The sequence below is a fragment of the Halichoerus grypus genome, chromosome 1, assembly GCF_964656455.1.
Source record: "Halichoerus grypus chromosome 1, mHalGry1.hap1.1, whole genome shotgun sequence".
NCBI classification, from domain to species: Eukaryota; Metazoa; Chordata; class Mammalia; order Carnivora; family Phocidae; genus Halichoerus; species Halichoerus grypus.
The window spans coordinates 11566955-11588650 of record NC_135712.1 but is presented as its reverse complement, the minus strand read 5'-3'; the positions used below and the strand labels follow the sequence as shown (position 1 = coordinate 11588650).

Sequence of the window (21696 nt, the reverse complement as noted above, 5' to 3'; positions counted from 1 at the left end):
ATATGTCAGTAGCTTATTCCTTTTTATGGCTGAGTAGTATGCTGTTGTATGGCCATACCACAGTTTATCAGTTTTGTGTCGTTTGCAGTTTCGGATTGTAAGTGGAGCCGCTGTGAACATTCATAAACAAGTTGTTGTGAGGACTAATGCTTTAATTTTCTTGGATAAATACCTAGGAGTGGAATGGTTTGATCATAATGGCAAGTGTATGTTTAACTTTTAAGAAAATGCCAAAACAGTTGTATCATTTTGCATTTCCACTAGCAGTGTATGAGAATGCCAGTTCCTTGTGTCCTCACTAACACTTGGAATGCTCAGTCTTTTTAATTTTAGCCATTCTAGTAGGTATCTCCCTGTGGTTTTAATTTGCATTTCTCTAATGACTAATGGTATTAAGCATCTTTCTCAGGTGCTTCTTTGCCATAATATATCTTTGGTGAAATCCCTATTCAAATTTTATGCCCATTTTTTAAAAATTGGGTTTTTTTTTTTTAAATAAATTTTGAGAGTTTTATATATTCTAGAAACAAGTCCTTTATTGGACATGTGATTTGCAAATCCCAGTCTGTGGCTTGTCTTTTTATTATCTTAACAGTATCTTTCAGAGAACAGTGTTTAATTTTGATGAAGTCTAGTTTATCAAATTTTTGATTATGAATTTTGCTTTTAGTGCTGTCTAAAGTTTCTTTGCTTAACCCAAGGTCACAAAAGTTTTCTCCTGTGTTTTTTTCTAGTTTTCGAGCTTTATGTTTTATTATTTAGATCTGTGTTCTGTTTTGAGTTAATTTTTGTATATGTATGGATCACAGTTCATTTTTTGCATACAAATATGGAATTGTTCAGCACCATTTGTTGAAAAGACTGTCCTTTCTCTTTTGAATTGCCTTTGCACCTTTGTCAAAAATCAGTTGTGCATATATGTATGGATCTATTTCTGGACTCTATTCTATTGATCTGTTTGTGTATCTTTATACAAATACCATACTGCCTTGATTACCGTAACTTTGTAATGAGTCTTGAAATCAGGTAGTATTAATCCTTCAACTTTATTCTTGATATCAAAGTTGTTTTGGCTGTTGTAGGTCCTTTGAATTTTCCTGTGTAGCTTAGAATCAGTTCATCAATTTCTAACAAAAATGTCTTTTAGGATTTTGATTAGGATCCTTAGGAATTTATAGATCAATTTTGGAGAATTGACATCTAAATAAATTTGAATCTTCCTACCCATGAACAAGTTATATCTCCATTTATGCCGGTTTTCTTTAATTTCTTTTAGTAATGTTTTAGGGTTTTTAGTGTACAGGTCTTGCACACCTTTTGTCAGATTTATCCTTAAGTATTTCATATTTAATTTCAACGTGTGATTATTCATTGCTAGTATATAGAAATACAGTTGATTTTTGTAGACTGCAACCTTGCTAAACTCACATATTATTTCTAGTATCTTTTTTGTAAATTTCTTAGATTCTTCTATATATACAATCATTTCATCTGTAGATATAGACAGTTTTACTACTTCCTTATCAATCTGGATGCCTTTTCTTTTTTTCTTGCCTTAGTGCACTGGCAAGAACCTCCAGTAAAATGTTGAATAGAAATGGTGAGAACAGACACCCTTGTTTATTCTTAGTCTCAGGGAAAAGCATTAAGACTTTGACCAGCTGGTATGATGTTAGTTACAGGTTTTGCAAAGATATCCTTTGTACGGTTGAAGAAGTTCCCTTGTAGCTGTACTTTGCTGAGAGTTTATCAGGAATTGGATACGGAATTTTGTTAAATGCTTTTTTTTTTTTCTGTTGGAATGATCATATGGTTTTTCTTTTCTTTTCTTTTCATTATTGGCATCAGGGTAATGCTGGCCTCATAGAACAAATTGGAAGTGTCCTATTTTCAGTACCAGCTTGTGTCAAAATTGGTGTTTTGACATATGGTTAAAACCATAATATGGGTATTAAAGAGGGGACATGTTGTGATGAGCACTGGGTGTTATACACAACTAATGAATCGTTGAACACTACATCAAAAACTAATGATGTACTATATATTGGCTAACTGAATTGGGATCATGACCTGAGCCAAAGGCAGATGATCGAGCCACCTAGGCACCCTGTTCTTCTTTTTTCTAGGTTCTTAAGGTGGAAGTTTTGAGGCTTTTCCACTTTTCTTACATAGGTGTTTAGTGCTATAAATTTCCTGCTTTAGTGGCATTCCCCAAACTTTGATTTGTTGTTTTCATTTTCATTCAGTTCACATTCCGTTTTGATTTGTTCTTTGACCCATAGGCTATTTAGATGTATGTTAGTTTCCACGTATTTGGGGATTTCCCCAAGTGTCTTCTGTGAGATTCGAATCCCTTTAGATTTATTGAGTATCATTTTATGGCCCAGAATATGGTTGACTTTGGTAAATGTTCTGTTTGCAACTGTGAACAATGTGTATCCTGCTTTTTGTTTGGAGGGTTCTATAAATGTCAGATCCAGTTGGTTGATGGTGGTGCTCACTTTTTCTATATCCTTGCTGATTTTCTGTATACTGTATATCCTTCTATATCCTTGCTGATTTTCTGTATACTGATTTTTATCAGTTACTGAGAGGAATATTAAAAGTCTCCAGCCATAATTGTGGATTTGTTTATTTCTCTTTTCAGTTCTGTTCGTTTTTACTTCCTGTATGATGCAGTTCTGTTGTCAGGTACGTGCACATTTAGGATTGTTGTGTCTTGGTGAACTGATCGTTATATATTATCTTTTTTTATCCCTGGTAATTTCCTTTGATCTGCAATCTACTTTGATATTACTATAGCCACTTGAGCTTTCTTTTGATTAGTGTTTTTGCCTGGTGTATGTTTTTCTGTCCTTTCACTTTTAATTTTTGTTTACTTGAATAACTTCCCCACGAGGCTCAGCTAAGGGTGAATGTTCACGTGGGAAGTTGTTTTATATGTTTTGAACTCTCTTTGTATGGAATTATACAAAATGTCATCCCTTTTCTCTAACTCCCGTGTCGAATCTGTCCATTTTCAGTTTGGTGTCTTCTGCTTTCTGTGAGAATTTCACGTCTCATGCTAACACTCTTGCAGCCAGGTATTTACCGTGGGCCTGGTGTATGTTAGCCTCTGTTCAGGGTGCTGGGGGTAGAGCAACAGAGTCCTGCTGAGGGCGGTTATGTAGTAGTGCGTGAGGTAGATGATAAGCAAATACGTACTCTGTCTGTGGTGATGAGCGCTCTGGGGAGCAATGAAGCACTGAGTAAGGCCGATGGAGTAACGAGGTTGGGTGGGCAGGCAAGGAGGATGTTGCTTTAGTGTTGCTGTAGGAGATGTGATCAAAGAGGACCTCTGACAACGTGACGTTTGGGCGCAGACAGGATGGAAGTGAGGGGTGAGCTCTGTGGAACTCAGGCGAAGAACATTCCGGCAGAAGGAACAGTGAGCGCAAAGACCTAGGATGGGAATATGCGTGGGGAGGAGAGTATGGCTAGAACAAAGTAAGCGATGTCAGAGGTCATCTCAGCCAGCTGGAACATTGCAGAATTCTGAATTACTGCACTGAAAACTGGCCTTTCACAGCACTGTGGTTCAAACCCAACAGTACAAGGGAGGCTTACGCTTTTAGAATTGAGAGGGGGGCGCGGGCAGGGAGGAGGGCTGCTTCTTCCTTTGTAACGTCATCCGGCTGAGCTGATGAAGTTGTTGATGTGGTAAGAAGAGTGGGCTGGCTGCGGTGCCCTTCTGGAGTAGTCTGCTGTGGGTGGAGGAATGTTCAGTTCTTTCCCATACCCCAGATTCCCATGATTTTCCTTCTGTTGTCAGTTCTCGAACATGCAGGATAGTCTTAGACAAGTCCCAGGCCTTTCAGAATCTTTTCCGTTGTTTGTGAAGTGTGGCCGTTTGTATGTACTCTGCCTCTCGGGTGCATTAAGTTACTTGTAAAATCCTTTAGAAAATTAGAAGACTTACCCAATAGATGTTTTCTCAAAAAATGGTTTGAGAAATTCAGCCTTGTTGAATAGTACATTCTGTTCCTTAGACCCATAATCTTACTGTACTTTATATACTTCGCACTGTATGTAATGTCAGAATGCTTTTTGCTACCACAAAGTTTGTTAGGATTCAGATTTTCACAAGAGTGTAAGGGGACCGGCCACAGGGAAGGGGGAGGTTGGGCAAACACTTCTGTTTAGCTGGTCAGTTGGTAGTTCCTATGTTGACAAAGTGTGTGTGTGTTTTTTTGTGTAGCCGATCTTATCTGGAGAGGAGTAAAGTGAAAACATTGACCAAAATAGCGGAAGTGTTGTATTTCAGAATGCAGGAATTCACAAATTTTTATTTTATTGCAGGTATTTCTTGGTGGATTTTTATGCACCAGCCACCGCTGTTGAGAGCATAATGGAACATTTGTCTCGAGACATTGATGTGATTAGACCGAATGTTGTAAAACACCCTCTGACCCAGGAAGTAAAAGAGTGTGAGGGGATTGTCCCTGTCCCACTCGAAGAAAAACTATATTCCACGAAGAAGAGGAAGTGAGAAGATTTACCCAGTTGTAGCTTTGTATTTAATTCTCTCACTTTTGAGTACCATGGATTAAAAATTTACAAACTTGACCCTTATAAGAGTGTTATTATAGGTGCCATTTAATTTTTCTAAGGAGTTTCTAGCTCTTGAACTCCCTTGCTGTGAGAAGTTGGGGACTGGCTTGCTTAGAGCCACTTTGTAATCTGACGTGCCAGCACATCATTCTTGATTTCCTTTCATTAATGTAATTTCTTTATCGATGAGGACTTTGCCCTACAACAACACTAACACCATTTTGCAGAGCAAAGCTTATAAAAACTGCCTCGGATTGCAAGCTAGTCATTCAGACTGTATAACTGTGCAAAATAAAAATTTAAGACCACTGCATTATATGAGTAACTTTTGACCAGAATGGTAAATGTAATTTCAAAAAAAAAAAAACTCGGGAGGTGTTTTGTCTCTTCACCTACCCAGCAGCGCGAACGGCCCGAGGTCCTGCAGCTTGCGGCCGCCCAGAACGCTAGCCGTGGGTGCCCAGGCCAGGTGCCGAGACGGGGGAGAAGCCGGGGGGGACGGGGCAGGGACGCATCTCTCCCTCAACTACTGGGCCTTCTGTAAGAGCAGTAACTGTTTCTTGTATCTCACAGTAAACCTGTCAGTGGGTGGGGGGTGTTCTGGGTAGAGGGACACGTATGTCCTGTGGCTTGAGCCACTGTGGCATGCTGCTTCCTCTCGTTCTCCTGCCCTCAGCACCGGCCTCCTCCCCTGGCCCTCTGCCCCAATGGGCCTCTTTGAGAAAGGAGCCACCTTTAAATTCTGCTTTTCCTGCCCTCTCCCCCTACCCCCATGAGCTGGAAGCCAGTTGCCTTTGAAGTCGGGGTTGCCCAGAGAGCCACCTGGCCCCAGAGCCTGTGGCCAGTGGCATGCTGAGCTTTTAAATTGGAGACTTACAAGAAGGCACATCTCTTTTTTCTGTTTTTTATTAGATACTTACGGACCTACTTTTAAAAAACATGTCCTGGAAATAAAAAGACAAGTTTTGTTTTGAGGAACAAACAAGACAAGTTTTTGTTTTGGCTGGGGAGAGGTTGGTTTGGGGATGTTGTTATACTTTGGAGACTAGGAACCAACTAGTCTTTGCTTGAAGTGGGTGTAATGAAGGTTAGCGTATTTAGCAAATAGAAATGCAGGGTGCCCAGTTAAATTGGAATTTCAGATAAACAACGAAGCATTTTTTTTCCCCATAAGTATCCTCCAAGTATTACGTGGAACGTACTTAGATCAAAAAATGATGTGGTGTTTATTTGAAATTCAAATGTACCTGGGTGTTCTGGATTTTATGTGGTAACCTTGGTATAATACCTAGCCAGAGACAGGGTCGGCTCTGCTCCCCAAAGCTTCAGGGAAGGGAAGCCAGCATCCTCCGGCATCCTGACTTTTCAACTGCATCGCACTGAGGCGAGTTCGAAGAGCATCGGGAGTTAATAGGAGAGAACGCAGCCGGCGTGCTCCAGTTTGCCTCAAACTCATATTCCCTCGGCCTGCCAGAGAAGTGATCTAGAAACTGACCGAAATTTCGTTCCTGGTCAGTTCCAGATCATCTGTGAGCCTTGATGTACACTGCACTCTTAGAATCAGTAAGTGCTGCCAGCCTTTAAAAAAAGAAAAGTCCATGTGTGGCCTCTGCCCTGGGCTGAGGACCCAGCGTCTCTGGCAGCTGGATGGCTTCTGAGGCTCGTAAGGAGGAGACTTTCTCCTGGAACAGTCACCACATCTCCTCTTCAGTCTCCTCAGAGCTGCTGAATCGAAGAAATTGACAGGGATCCACCTTCCCGAAGGGGTGCTCTGCACGGGGTTTCCAGCAGCGGCCCAGAGACAGAGCTGCTATGCGCACATGGTTGGGGCAGGTACCAGCTACTAAGTAGAACCTCTGGTTGCGTTAATTTATACAGTCAGATCACGTTAAAGCAGGAAGGGGCTCTGCCTCTTATAAATGGTGACGAGCCTGAGACACAGATGTGCAGGACAGGTGCCCCAGGAACCAGCAGGAGCCCGGCTCCTAACCAGCCCAGGGCTTCCTCCCTCTGTCATGCTGCCCATCTCTGAATTCTTGTTTGTTTTTAATTGACGTATAACTGACCTACGTAGTGTTTGGATACTTTTATACATTACAAATGTACAAAATGATCACTCTGATGGGTCTAGTTACTCACTGGTCACCATCCACGGTTATTACAGTGTTAGTGACTATATTCCATCTCTGCCGTACATTACATCCCAGTGACCGACTGACTTCATGACTGGAAGGTTGTACTTCTTAATCCCCTTCAACTGCCCGTCCCACGCCCATCCTCCTCCTCTCCGACAACCACCAGTTTGGTCTCTGTGTTGATGAGTCTGTTTCTGTTTTGTTTTTAGATTCCACATAGACGTGAAATCGCACAGTAACTATCTTTGTCTGAGTTACTTCACTTAGCCCAGTACCTTCTAGGTCCATCCATGTCGTTGCAGATGGCAGGATTTCATTCTTTTTCTTTTTTTTTTTTTAAAGATTTTATTTGACAGAGAGAGACACAGCGAGAGAGGGAACACAAGCGGGGAGTGGGAGAGGGAGAAGCAGACTTCCTGCCGAGCAGGGAGCCTGATGCGGGGCTCGATCCCAGGACCCTGGGATCATGACCTGAGCCGAAGGCAGACGCTTAACGACTGAGCCACCCAGGCGCCCCTTATTCCTTTCTTAAGAGCCCAGAGAGCACCGAGCTTCAACTTCCTCCAGAGGCAAAATACTATAAAAGTCTCTTTGAAGAGCAGTCGTTCAGTAAAGAGGGTCATTAAAAACTGTAGGCTGGAAATAAAAGGGATAAAGTGGAGGTTATCTGGGAAAATATGCTACTTCCTGCTTCATTAGGAATTTCCTGAAAGCGCAGGCTTGCGGCCAGGGCCTGGGAGAGCTCAGACTTCTCCCGGACAGTCGCGTGCACTTGCACTCAGGCGCTGCCCGAAGTAGGTTTTTCCCTTAAGTTTGCGGATGTGCAGTCTGCGTGCTGCGTACGTTTTCTCGGGGACCTCGTTTAGTCCTTCCAGCAGCCTTGTGAGGAAGCATTGTGTCATCCCTGGTGTTCGGATGAGGAAACAGAGCGATTTGACCTTGACCCCACAACTACCAAATAACAGCTGGGATCTTGAACTGGGGACCCGGACGCCACGTGGTCTTTTCCCTTCAGTAAGCGTGAGCTTGTCCTTGTCCTCTCAGGTTAAACAAGGCCCCTGGATGTCTGGGGTGAATTCTTACCGCTCAGCTAGTAGCAGTTGTCCTCATGGCCTGAGTGTGGTGCTGGCACGTTCTTTTCCTGCACTTGCTGGTCCCTGAGAAGTCGACAGCCGTTCTTGAGCCTTCGAGGTCGTGCTAGTGTTCAGAATCCTGTGGCACAGTTTCGAGAGTGCTAGGAAGGAGGCTGGCTAAGTAGGGCAGCCACGCAGTGTGCCACTTGCCCTCCTCCGAAGCTCCAAAATGAAGCCACGGTCTCTTCCCTCTGAGCTGCTGCTGCCTAGCTGGACCCTCAGCCACTTCGGGGCCCCTGCCCCCCCTCGCAGAATACCTGGTGTTGGAGCAGGGCATGTGTGGGGGTCATTTCCAGACTGGTATTTGCTGTCAGAGCCGAGAGTGTCGGCTCCTGCCCCGGCTGGTGGTGGCCTGAGGCGCTGTTTGGTGGTCTGCTCCCGCAGTGGGTGTCTCGGAGCAAGGTGCGGGAAGCAGAGCAGTCAACAAAGGTCTCGTGGGCTAGTAGGGGAGAAGGCGGGAAAGCGTGTGGTGCCCAGGGAGGGGAGTCCTGCAGAGGAGGTGCGGGTGAGCTGAAGCCTGGAGGGTGCGCCTGCCCTGTGCACGCAGCCGCCCTGACACCCTGAGCTGGAGAGCAGAGAGTGCAGGAGCCGAGAGGGCCCTGGCAAAGAATCCAGTGCGAACTGGGAGACAAGACCCGCCAGGGATAAAGTTGGAGGGTCGGAGTCTGTGAAGCGCACCGAGCCGCAGAAGCACGGGAGGCCAGGTCCCAGGGCGAAGCAAGGATTCCAGAGCGTTCCCTTTGGGCTCCCTTCCTCGAAAAGACACATCTTCCTTGGGTTTGTTACCTTGACTACTTGTGGCTCACTTTGGACAGGAGCGAGCTTCTGGAAGTACTTTGTTTCTCATATGGGGTGGGCTCAGGAGGGAGGTGGAGAGTGAGATGGAGGTTGTAGGCCCAAGAAGCCAGTCTCAGGTGTGTTTCGGAAGCCGCTTCCGGAGACGTTGACAAGTCATGGAAGCATTCAGCAGGTGTCTGAATCAGGAGATGACTAAGCCCCGTACCATGGAATGTCAGTAAGGTAGGACTGTGAGGCCCAGGCGATCCTCTTAGGTTTTTGCTGGAAGACCACATTTGTGTTGATTGAGGTGAAATATTTGATTGAAAGATTAGGAGGATTGAAAGTATGAGCTGGGCTTCCCTACTTCTAGTCGAGTCCAGAAGAGTCATTGTCTACCCCAACACAGCTGGGGGATACTTTCAGCAAGAGCTCGATATGAACGGTATTTCTTTGCTTTCCTTACAACTCCGTGAGTAGTATACCCATTCTGCAGATGGGGCTACCCAAGGCTTAGAGAAAATAAGTGACTTGTCCAAGGCTGCAACGGGAGGAGTTGGGTTGGCGATTTGAAAGCCCGCTTTTGGCTCACAGCATCCTTCCACAGGTCGGTGCCTACCATCCCTGCAGAGTAGGCCATTCTCCGAGGGGCTGCTTCCAAGCAACGTCCTGCCCTGGGCCCCCTTCCTACCCCACACCTGGGCCAAAGGATCCAGGCTTTATCATTATAAGAAGGGAGAGCACAGATCTGGGACTTGGAAGTGTTTTTAATCTCAGGTCTTCAAAGAGAAGTCATGAGAACGACAGAATAAAAATGTTCGTGTACTCTGGAGACCAGGCCTCCTTTCTGCACATTTTTTCCTCTGCCCTGTAATTTCCCACAGAGCTTTTTTTTTTTTGTCCATACTCCAGGGGTATGTTTATAAAGTGCACACATGGCAGGTGAGGCCCTGGGCAGGATACAAAGATGAATGGGCAGTGACCCTGACCTCAGGGCCCTCATAGATAGGTGGAAATAATAATAATTCGGATTTAGACTAAATGCTGTGGAAACAGAGACCTGGATTCATTAGCACTTGGGACTGGGTGGGGGGTAGTTTTCCAGCAGAGAGAGTGTTTAAACAGGCATGGGAACCAGTGGTAGGTGATGGGAGATGGCAAAACCACACGGTGTGTTTTTGGAGCACCTGGGGGCCAGGCAGGTATGGTCGGGTGGTGGGCCTGGGCTTGGCGTGTAGAGAGGTTGGGAATTCGGGGAGGGTCCAAGTCACTGTGTGCGGGTGAGGAGACATTCCATGGCTAAGGGCCTCTTAAACCGAAAGGATCATTTTGAAGAGCCAAGAATGAGTACTGTGCACATTAGCTCACTGTAAAATGTGCATCCGAACCGACCAACCCTCTACCCTGCCTGCATATTTGTCAGAAAGAAATGATAGACGTTCACTGTGGAGAAGTACAAGGGGGGGTTGAGGCGAGGTTTTCAGATGCCCACCAGCCGGTGGACAGTGCTTGCCCAGTGATCCCTGGCTGAACTGGGTGTGCTCCGAAATGCTGTGTGTGGGAGCATCTTGAAAGTAGAAATCCTGCTCCCCTTTTGTGGTCTGGGCTGTTGCCACTTTCCATTGGGAGGGCTCAGGGAGAGAGAGATGTTTGCACCTGAGATTGATCTGGAATGCCACCTGCTAGTACCCGCCCTGTCTTCTGTCCCTGGGAACAGGCCAGGATCATGTCGGTGGTGGGAAGTTTCCAGAGCAATCTGTGGGATCCCTGGTCACCTGGAAGGAAATGTAGTGTTATGAGCATAGAACTTTGGGTCAGAGACCTACCCAGTGGCCCTGTGTTTCCACCCTCCAGCCACAGGATCTTGCATGCTTTCTTTTTTTCCTTTAGCCTCAGGCTTCAGTCCTTGAAGGGAAAATGTGGCCAGTGAACCAGCTGGTCTTAAAGAGCCTTCCAAGTCTACAAGGCCCCGGTTCAGGTCCCTCTGCCTGGTTTGCTGAAGGGTTATTCCATCAGTGATTTGGGAACCTAGCAGGGATGTGGGGAAGGGTTAAAATACTTTCTCAGAGGCTTATTCTTTGCACACTTCTTTTCATCTTCTAATAAACCTCTCTGTTTTTTCCATGGCCTGCCAGTGGGTTCCGTGGGGCTGTTACCCTAAACAGAACAGGTGCCGTACCTAATCACCAGAAAACAGCAAAGAGAGCCCCGGAGGCCAGCGCAAGTATTTGCTGGGCTCAAATTACCAACATACTTTTTATTCTTAGAACACAGCTTTAAGGCACATGGACTTAAAACCAAACACAGGCCCAGGGCACTCTATTATTCCACAGGAGGAAGACACGGTGTGGTGGCCAAGAAGTCCCTGGGTGGTGGGAAAGTCTTGTTTTTGGAGGGGCGCACCACGATCCCCAAAATCAACCCCTAAGTATAGTGACAACAGCAGTACCGAAATAACCCAGATCCCCCAAGCCCAGCAGGGCAATTAGCAAAAGATGCCTGAAACCAGACCGAGTCTCCACAGTGCTGGGGACCTTTGGGTTATTGCAAGTGGCGTCTGGTGCTGCCGAATTGGCATCTGCGTGTTGCATCTGCACCCTTTTCCCCCAGAACAAGCTGAGCTGTACCTCCTCTGGGGAGAAGATTTGCCTGAGATGACTCCATTGTGAGTGGAAAAGACAAGGACGCATTGTTCAGTGGACGATGCCAGAAGTAAGGAATATGCAAAATGGGCTCAACCTCTTCATTCTGAGTAAGTGGGAGACCATTGTTTCCATAAAGCTCCTATTGAGCTAAATGACTGGAATGTAACATTCTTTGTCCAAATGAATCCCAAAATATAAGTACCTCTTTCTGGAGGACTAGATACTGCTTTTTTTTTTTTTTTAAGAATTTATTGATTTATTTGAGAGAGAGAGAGCTCGTAGGAGCAGGGGGAGGGGCAGAGGGAGAGGAAGAAGCAGGCTCCCCGCTGAGCAGGGAGCCTGATGTGGGCTCCATCCCAGGACCCCGAGATCGTGACCCAAGCTGAAGGCAAATGCTTAACTGATTGAGCCCCAGGTGCCCCTGTTTTTTTTTTTTATATGTCAGACTCAATTCTCATTATTCAAAGATTCTGTATTTACCTACTCGCAAAAATTTATTTGTAAGCCCCCCGAATCGGTACAGTATTTTCACAGTCATTCGCGGGTGGGGAGGTGAACATTTGAGTCTCCTGTCGAGTCCTTGGGGTTGTCCAAGGTGACACTCTGCCTTGTTTCAGCTCTCCTACCATAAACAAGTGTTTTTTTTTACTATCTATTTAGTGTCATGTTGTTTGCATCTGTGTGCTCTTTGTTGGTGATCTCCATGTTTAAAATGGCCCAAGCGTAGTGCTGAAGGGCTGTCTGGTGTTCCTAAGCATGAGAAGGCTGTGATGTGCCTTACGGAGAAACTGTGTGTTAGATTAGCTTCATTGAGGCACGAGTTACAGTATTGTTGGCCTTGTTCAGTGTTAATGAATCAGTATAGATTAAATAAGGTGTCTTTAAAAAGAAACACACATAAAGCAAGACTGTGTGTTGATGGGTCGGCATAGGGGTGATCAGAGGCTCCGAGGAACCTAACTAACCCCATGTTTCTCCTAGGAGCAATGGGTTAGTATTCTCTAACGGAGTGTTCGCAGCCCCACCTTTATAGGACATACTCTCTCGAATAACAAGAATCAACTCTCACTTGACTCTGGGGTTCGTGCTTTGTTTTTCTGCTGAGGACTCCTTTGGCATATTTCTATAATTCTCCAACTTTTATCTGCAATAAAGATGATTTTTATTCCCACCATCATTCTTAACTTTGCTTGTCTGGTTGTCTTCCACCATCCTGCCTCCTCTTCTCATCCACACATACTTTATTTTCCACAGTCCTATCCACTATATGTCTACACGAACCCTTCTCTTAGAAAGTACCTCAGCAGAGGGGTTTGGTGATGTGGCCAGAAAGGGCCAAGACTATAAGAGAAGAGCCTGGACACAGGGCTCCATTTAAATCCCAGCTTTAAGAACGGGCAGATTCCTGTGGGGTTTAGCTAAGGCCATGGAAAGGGTTAGATAAGTAGTCTAGCAATCCCCCGCCGTCCCCCCCCCGGCAGGGCTCCATGCTAGCTCAGTGATTTTCACAGCATTCTCCAACTCAAATACATTTTAATTACGTTTAAAACAAGAACAAAAGTTTGGTCACAAGGCAAAATCGCAAGGAATTTTAAAGGCACTGATTTTGTAGTTAATAGTTATAACCAATGCTTTGAAAGTTTTTTCTTCTGCATACCTCTTACCTGATCTAAATATAATATGGCAAAAGATATTTAATGTGGTTCAGCCAAATATTAAGGAAATTAATCCCTCCTCCCTCCTAATCATAATGAAATGGTTTTGGGTTCAATCTCTATTCTGGTCGAATGTGATGCCCTAACAATGATTGTCCTCATCTGACAGCACTATTCATACTTTGCTTTCTTTCTTAAAACTTGCACCTGGGTTATTAAACTAGAAACATTCTCCTTTTTAAAAAATCCAAACATACATAAAAGTACAGAAGGTACTAGAGCAGACTTGAGGTACTTATCACTGAGATTGAACTGATACTGTAGTTTTGCTCTATTTCGGATCTCTTAAAGAAATAAAATGTTAGATACAGTTGAAGTCCCTTTTTTTGTATCTCTTCTTAGCGATTCTTCCAAGAGGTGACCATCATTCTGAAGTCCGTGTGCATCATTTATCTCATTTATATATATGTTCTACTACATATATAGAGAGTTATAATTTATAATACCACTTTGTGGACTTTAACGAACTAAATGGATTCATGGTATGGAAGCTTCAGCTCTTCAGCACCATTTTTTTTTTTTCATTAAACACTATCATTTTGAGAACTGTTGTGTAGGTCTAGTTCACAGATCTCCTTTGTGCCACAGGATGCCATGTGGGACTCCATCACACTCTGGCCCCTGGCCTCTTAATGGGCAAGCCCAAGTTTGATGTGCAGTGTTGCAAGCAACGCCATAGGGCACTTCCTGGCAGGTAACTCCCGGGGCATATGTGTATTTCACTAGACATTGAATTGCTGGCTCATTGGGTATTTTCATTTTCACTTTTACTAGTTATTGCCAGATTTCTCTCAAAGTCATCATACCAACTTACACACCCAACGGCAAGATTTGAGAGTTCCTGTTTCAAACACCTCCTGGGACATGGTATTATATTAAAAAAAAAAAAAGCAAACTTTGCTAGTCTAAGCGTCAAGGGCTACCTCTTTTTTAAACTTATATTAATAGGCATGAGCTTATCTTCGTTTTTAAAGATTTTATTTATTTGAGAGAGAGACAGAACACAAGCGGGGAGGAAGGACAGAGGGAGAGGGGGAAGCAGACTCCCCACTTAGCAGGAAGCCAGATGCTGGGCTCAATCCCAGGACCCTGGGATCCTCACCTGAGCCAAAGGCAGATGCCCAACCAACTGAGCCACCAAGGTCCCTAGGCATGAGCTTATTTTTGTGGTAATGGTCATTTGGGCTTTTTCTCCATTAATTGTCTTTATATATACTTTGCTAATTTCCTTCCTGGATTGTCATTTTTTCTAACCTGAGAAAACAGATAGGCAAAGCTTTCTATTCAAGTGCAGTTCATGAGGGTCTAAGACCACTACCCAGGTCTCACCCTGCCACTGGCAGGACAGAAGAGGGGGACCCAGATTCTATGTGCTTCTGGAAACACCCCCTCTCATTTTTGCTTTCCCCACACATGCACAGCTGTGCACGCACACACAGTCTGGCTCTGCTGTCTCCCTTAAGAACTTCGGGACTAATACAGTGATGCCCTTTATTCTTGTCTATGAGAGTCACCACGAGAAGGCCAGGATTTCTAGGTCATCCCTCACCCTTGGCAACCCAATCTCCATTTTGCTCAGTCTATTCCATCTTTTGACCCATCCCATGAAACTGGGATCACCCTTGGAATGGCAGGATCATATAGTAGATCTATTTTTATTTTTTTGAGGAAACTCCATGTTGGTTTCCTTAGTGGTTGGACCAATTCCCATCAACAGTATATAAAGATTCCCTTTTCACCATATCCTCACCAGCACCTGTTGGTCTCTTGTCTTCTTGATGATATCCAGTGTGACAGGTGTGAGGTGATATCTCATTGTGGTTTTGATTTGTAGTTCTCTGCTAATGAGTGATGTTGAGCATCTTTTCATGTACCAGTTGGCCATTTTGATGTCCTCTTTGGAAAAAAGTCATTTAGTTCTTCTGCCCATTTTTTAATCAAATTGTTTGTTTTGTCGAGTTGACTGAGTTCTTTATAGATACTGGATATTAACCTCTTATCTGATATATGGGTTTGCAAAAATTTTGTCCCATTCCATAGGTTGTCTTTTTTAATTGTTTCTTTTACTATGCAGAAGCTTTTGAGTTTGATGTTCCATTTGTCGATTTTTTTTCTTTTGTTGTTTGTGCTTTTGGCATCATGCCCCCAAAATTTTGTTGTTTGTGCTTTTGGCATCATGCCCCCCATATTTTTTTCAAGGAGTTTTATGGTATCAGGTCTTATGTTTAAGTCTTTGATGCATTTCAAGTTAATTTTTGTGAACGGTGTGAAGTAGGGGTGCATTTTCATTGTTCTGCATGTGTTTTGCCAGGAGAAGAACACGTTTCTGCTGACTGGTCTCTTTAAGAGACCACACGTGGGCCTTTGGTGCTTGTTGGCACAGCAAGACTTCTCCAGTCCATTGACTCCCATCTTTCCCAGGTAAATATTTCCTTCCTTCCCTTTTCCTCAGTCTTCTAGTACATCTTTGCCCCCATTTCACTCTCAGCTGATAGATGATCTTGCTCCCTATTTTATTGAAAAAATTAAGGCAATCAGAAAAAAGTTCCACAAATGCTCAAACCATACTTACTGTCCCTCCTTTGTGTAACTGCATTCCACCTTCCCTCTTAGATGCACTGCCCGTGATGCTAGAGGGGTCAGGTCTCCCCTGGGCCTGGGCACCTGTCTCCTTACACCTGCTGGGGGCACCACTCCAGCAATCCACCCCCTTCGTCTGGCCTCACCAGATTCCCCTGTCTTCTGGTCATTCCCATCAGCAAAAAACAGGCTGTGAGTTCTTTCTGAGAAAAACTTTTATTTATTTATTTATTTATTTATTTATTTATTTGAGAGAGAGAATGAGATAGAATGAGAGGGGGGAGGGTCAGAGGGAGAAGCAGACTCCCCGCTGAGCAGGGAGCCCGATGCGGGACTCGATCCCAGGACTCCAGGATCATGACCTGAGCCGAAGGCAGCCGCCTAACCAACTGAGCCACCCAGGCGCCCGAGAAAAACTTTTTAAGAGTTATCTGTAGTCATCATTTCCTCTCTTCTGAGTCTCTTTAATGAACATAGTGGTGAAAGAAATGAAAGAACTTCTTGTATTGAGGTGCATTCCCCACACACCTCCTTGGGCTCGCTCATATCAGGCTCACATCACTCAGGTCAAGGTCTCCAAGCTTGGCTCTCATTTCGCTTTCCTGCCAGCCCAGCCACAGTTGCTGTAAATAGCATTTTCACTCAGTTTCTAGGCATCATGGCTCTGCTCTTCCTTCTAGTGTCCTCCATGGGCTCCCGGGCTGGTTCCTTCTCATTTCCCTGACTCTTAGTGTTGGGGTGCTCCAGGCTCCACCTCCTCTGTGTCTACTCTCTCATCCACTGTTCTGGTTTTGCATATATATACCCCTAGTTTGTGTCTCCAGCACGGATATCTGTCCTGGGTGCCATGCTAGTATAGTATCTCCAATGGCCTACACCCCATCTTCCCTGAAAGCCTGACAGGAACCTCGGGCTTCACGCATCAACACTGAGCTCCTGCTTCCCTCCCCACCCCCCAAGCCCAATCTTCTGAGTCTTTCTCACCTTTTGCTGGCTCAAGCCCCAAACCCTAGAATCATCCTGGACTCCACTTCCCTTTACATCCCTGTCTTGTCCCCTCAGCAGATCCTGTTTTCTCACCTTCGGAATGTACCTGAAATCTACCTGATTCTCATCTCCTGCACTGTTACCACTGGGGCTCAAACCACATCATCTCCTAGAGCACAACAAGAACCTCCTGGGTTAGTTTCCTGGGGCTGTCATCATAAAGTTCAATGAACTAGGGGACTTAAAACAACAAATTTACTCTCTCCCAGTTTTGGAGGCCAGAAGTATGAAATCAAGGTGTCCACGGGGCTGCATTCCTTCCCAAGGCTCTCGAGCAGGATCCTTCCTTGTTTCTTCCAGCTTCAAGTGGCTTCTGACATTTCCTATGCTTGTGGCCACCTCGTTCCAGTCTCTGCACCTGTCTTCACGTGGCTTCTCCCTGTGTCTCTCTGTGTCTCCTCTTCTCTTCTTGGGCTATCAGATTTTGATCTAGAGCCTACCACAAGTCCAGGATGATTTCAACTCAAGATCCTTAACTGATTACATCTGCAAAGACTCTATTTCCAAATAAGGTCACATTCTGAGGTTCTAGGGAGGCTGTGCATTTTGGGGGACACTATTCAACCCACCCCCATCTCCTCACAGGGCTCCCTGATTTGCTTCTGGCACCCCCTGGTCTGACTTCAACCCAGCAGCCTGAGCACATCAGTTCTCTATGGAAACCCTGTGAAGGCTCCTGTTTCACCCAGGGTAAAGGTCAAAGTCCTAATGGCCTATGAAGCCTTACTCAATCTGGTGCCCTCATCACCCCCTATCTTCTCTCCCACCCCAGCCCTCCCCCACTCTGGCTCCCACCCCTTTGGTTCTGGCAGTGCCCTCTACCTGAACACTTCCTTGAATCTTCGTGTTTGCCAGACACGCATAGAACATTTATTATCTACCTTTGCCACTTGCTTCCCTTTCTGGATTGTTCACCACTGCACTCATTTTGCCTAGAACACTGCAGCTGGATGAACGAAGATGAATCTTCCAAGCTGAAATGGTGTATCTCAAATTAAAGTGTCCTGGGCTGTGAACCCTCTCATTCCAAGAGAGCCAGTTCCAACAGCCCTTCCATGCATTCTAGGTGGAGAACGGATGGGTCAAAAACTGGATGAAGATGAGTAAGGAAAAGGACAGCAATATACTTGTAGATGTAAAACACGAATGACCAAGGCCGAGTTGGCTGTCAGTAGCAAAAGCCATAGAAAAATGCACGCGTGCCCTGTGACCCAAGTTCCGCTTCTGGCCTTCACCTTGAGTCATGATGACACACAGAGTTAAGGTACCAGGATGTTCACCAGATTATTCTTTAATAAAACCAAAAAGTTGAACACCACCTAAATGTTCTGTAGTAGGAGATCATTGAAATAAATTGTGTATGGATTTACCATGCCACCAGTAAAAATCCCTATATAATAGCGTGAGAAAATATTTATAACATATCGATGGGAGTAAAATGAAATTTAAACAATGCCTGATGGTATTTTAGGTACATAAACTTAATATGAAAATAAAACAGAACGTGCATCAAAAAAAGAGAACTGGCTTTACAAAATAGTAAAAAAACCAGACAGGTCCGATTAGTAGTATCAGTGGGAGTTCATAGAATATACTAGAAAATCAGCAATTGGATGTTGGCATAATCTTGAACACAGAAACATCATTAGGTTGGCACCAATTTGGAAGAAAACCACCTAACCTGAGGGTCATCACAAGGCACCGGGTTAGACACTAAGCAAACTCACTTGGGATGACAACCCCTGCTTTAGCTGCAGTGATGTGCCCGTGCTCATGTTAGGGCCCTCATGGAGGCAGCCTGGTAAGCCCACTCTGGGTCCCCAGGGCACCCTGGAGAAGGTCCCTGGTGGAAACCTGGGTAGACTCAGAAGACGGAACAAAGGAGAGGTTTTGGTCTGAATGAATATCTCCGCTTCGCCTTCCTTCTGAGCTCCTCCCGAGGGCTTTCCAATGTGTTCACCTACTGCTTTCTCTCTGGTTAAATGCATCAGTGTTGGTGGTTCATTTTATTCTGCCCCCTAAACCGATCTGAGCTGCTGCTAGGACTGCTTCCGAGACCAGGACCTACTTTTGCATTGAATTGAGTTGTAGCAATGGTGACGGTCTAATGCAGTCACCCAGCAGGCTGAGGGGGAGGTGGCCCTGAGCAGGAGGCAGTGTGGGACCCGGGCCTCGAGCTGAAGAGCAGTACGATGCAGTCTGGTTGCTTCTTAAAAATACTTACATCAGAAGAAAAAAAAATACATACATCAGGAAAAAGCCCTGAAATGCAAAGCACCAACCTATGAGCAGACATTGTCTCTGAGGAGTGTGATGATGAAGCTTTTATTTTCTTCTTTTTGTTAACTGTAATGGCTATTTAAAACAAAACAAAACAAAACAATGACCCTGTGCTGAAGAATGTGGTAGAAATATTTCCAAGAACAATGAGGAGAGACTGAGCAGCACCCGAAACTAATATAACACTGTATGTTAATGGTACTTGAATTAAAAAAAAAAAAAAAAGCCTGAAAGCTAAAGCATTATAGGGGAAAAAAGAAGGAAAGAAAAAAGAAAAGAAGGAAAGAATGAGAGAGTGAGGGAGAGAGTAAGGGAGGAAGGGAAGAGGGAAAGAAGGAAAGAGAAAGAAAAGGAGCGAGAGAGAGAGGGAGGGAGGGAGGGGGAAGGAAGGGAGAGAGGACTGAGCATGGAAAACAACAGGAGAAAAAACCTAATGGGTCATTACAGCAAACGTGTGAGTGAGGCCAGGCTTTTGTTTAGAGAAAGCTCATATGATGTGGAAGACAGCAGACCTGGTTTGTGAAATCATCCCGGGGGCTTTGTCGTGCTCTTCTTGGTCTTAGGAGAGACCCAAGAGGGCTCAGCGAAGCACAACTAATAATAGAATTAAGAAGATGATAGCAATTTGGATTATTTAGCCTAAAAGAAATTAGGGTTTAAAAACTGTCTTAAGAGGTTCTAGATGAAAACACTGATCAATTGCGAACCATTCTCACAGAGGATAGAAGAAATGGCCTTAAATTGATTAAGAGAGCTTGAAGAAGAGATCCTTGCCAGGGAGGCTGATGATAGCTTGGCATGGGCTGAAAGTGGGCTAGCTCAGTGCTGGGAGGACTGAATATAAGAAACACCATCTGTCCTAGAAGATCCAGGGAGACTTTCCAGAAGGTTCCTTGAAGTTCCAATCCTGTGATGTCTCGATGAAGGTATAAACTCACCTAATCTGTTCCTGAATGAGCTATCCTGGAACTCGAAGTGTCTGTATTCTTGGCCAGGACTGGTCTTGGGAGAGCTGGTAGCCATCTGTGTGATGGGAGGGCTGGCTGCCAAAATACCCTTCCTACCGCTGAGTCATGCTGTCTGAAATCCTACCAGGTGACAATCATTCTTTGGTCATCAAGAGCCCAATGGAGTGTGAGTGATGCCCTTATGGTTTTCTTTTTTTCTTTCTTTTCTTAAGTTCTGGAGGGAATAAGTGTGGAGGTTTTGAGATAACCAGCTTAGAATTTTCTCTCTTTAGGGATTGTTAAGAAAAATTATCCAAAACTTAGAAATAAGGCAAAGGGGCATGTCCTCTCAATGTCATACTGAGGCACTGTTTGACATGCTCACCCAAGGATTATTTAATTCTTGAGAATATACTTGTGTTTGACTAAGCCCAGAAACAGTAGAGTTACATGTTAACTTGTCGATTTCTGCCCCTTAGAAAAAATAACCACAAAGGTTATGGTTTTATTCCCATGTAGGCATTAACCAGTTTTGTACCTAACTGAGCAGTGATTCTAACATTCTGTTTTGGGTCTAAAGGTCGTCGATTCTGCAAATGCTCTTGGAACCATCTTTCCTATCGTACTGGTTTGCTCATTAATAAGTTAAATACATTTTGGACACATGTATATATTTGTATGAGAGTCATGAGTTCAACTTTTTGAAAATTATGCTTTGACAGGAAGGAGATGAGATAACAGTAGCACAGTAGCTTTAAAGAGCACGACGTTGATTCTCATCTGGATAGAGGTTTGTATGTCATTCCTTGAAAGAGAGGGATTCCTTAATTCTCAAGTAATCCATGATTAGCCAGCCCTTGGTGAGCAAGAGGTAACTGGATTTTTTCTAACCTTCACAGAGGTGTTGGGCTTTTTTTGTTTTTGATTTTTTGATTTTTTTGTTTATTGTTTTTTGTGTGGTTTTTGTTTTTGCTTTTGTTTTTGCTGAGAGCTATGGGTGAAGCCAGCGCCGCCAGAGTGAAAAGGGATTCTGAGTGATAGAATGCTTAGGATTCTGATGGGTGCACCTGTCACATTGGAGAGCAAGATTTCAGAGGCAGAGGGATTCAGGGGAAGTCCAGGCCCTGGCACCATCATGGGAGAAGGTGACTGAACCTCACCGGAGTACAGGAGTTAAGGCAGAGAGTGGCTGGGAGTCAAAGGAGGCACCTGTGGGAATGTGGAACCCCTCGCTCATGGTGACAGACTCTGGTGGTGGCAGCAGTGCCACCTGCCCAGTGATGCCTGGTGACCAAAGGAGCCAGTGGTTTAGACCATTCCGGGGATTAGAGGCACAAATGGAGAAGTCGGCTGTGAGAGGCCCAATCATCATGAAAATTATTTGGGTGACACATGGGCAGAGTGTCTACCTGAGGTTGCTGCCTATCCTGTCCTAAGACGCAGAGACACAGGTAAACCTTGGATGCCAACCTCTGTGGTGTTGACATCGCATTCAAGGCCTTTCTTGGAAAACAGCCCCTTCTGTCTCAAAAGGGTCCACAGATGGGGCAAGCTGAGGACATCTTCCCAAGCCATAGAAAGCAACACCCAGCCCTGGGAACCTTTGGACCTGCAGGGCTATATTTCACTCTTGGATGGCAGTCTGCATATTCTTAAACTCACTCCCTAGCTCCTACCCTGGGGCTGCTATTCTGCTCCTGTTCAAGGCTCAAATGCCACCTCACGCTGCTGGTCCCAACTGGGGAGTCTGAGCCCCTCAGAGGCATCTCCCAAATAAAACCCAACACCACAATTCCACACACTCATTGTGTGGAGTGGTCTCACTCCACCGGGCTCTATCGAAGCTG

The 21696-nt window shown here is 44.8% G+C and overlaps 1 protein-coding gene across 2 annotated transcripts in view; it reads left to right on the top strand.

The window, feature by feature from the left end:
• MRPS6 (mitochondrial ribosomal protein S6) overlaps nucleotides 1-4605 on the top strand; it is a 64223-nt gene extending 59618 nt beyond the window's left edge. For both annotated transcript variants that reach the window (XM_036080430.2, XM_036080431.2), the window contains exon 3: nucleotides 4339-4605. In XM_036080430.2, coding sequence (XP_035936323.1) covers nucleotides 4339-4528 — 190 coding nt within the window. In that variant the 3' untranslated portion in view covers nucleotides 4529-4605. The remainder of the gene's footprint in view (nucleotides 1-4338) is intronic.
• The last annotated feature ends 17091 nt before the right edge of the window (nucleotides 4606-21696 follow it).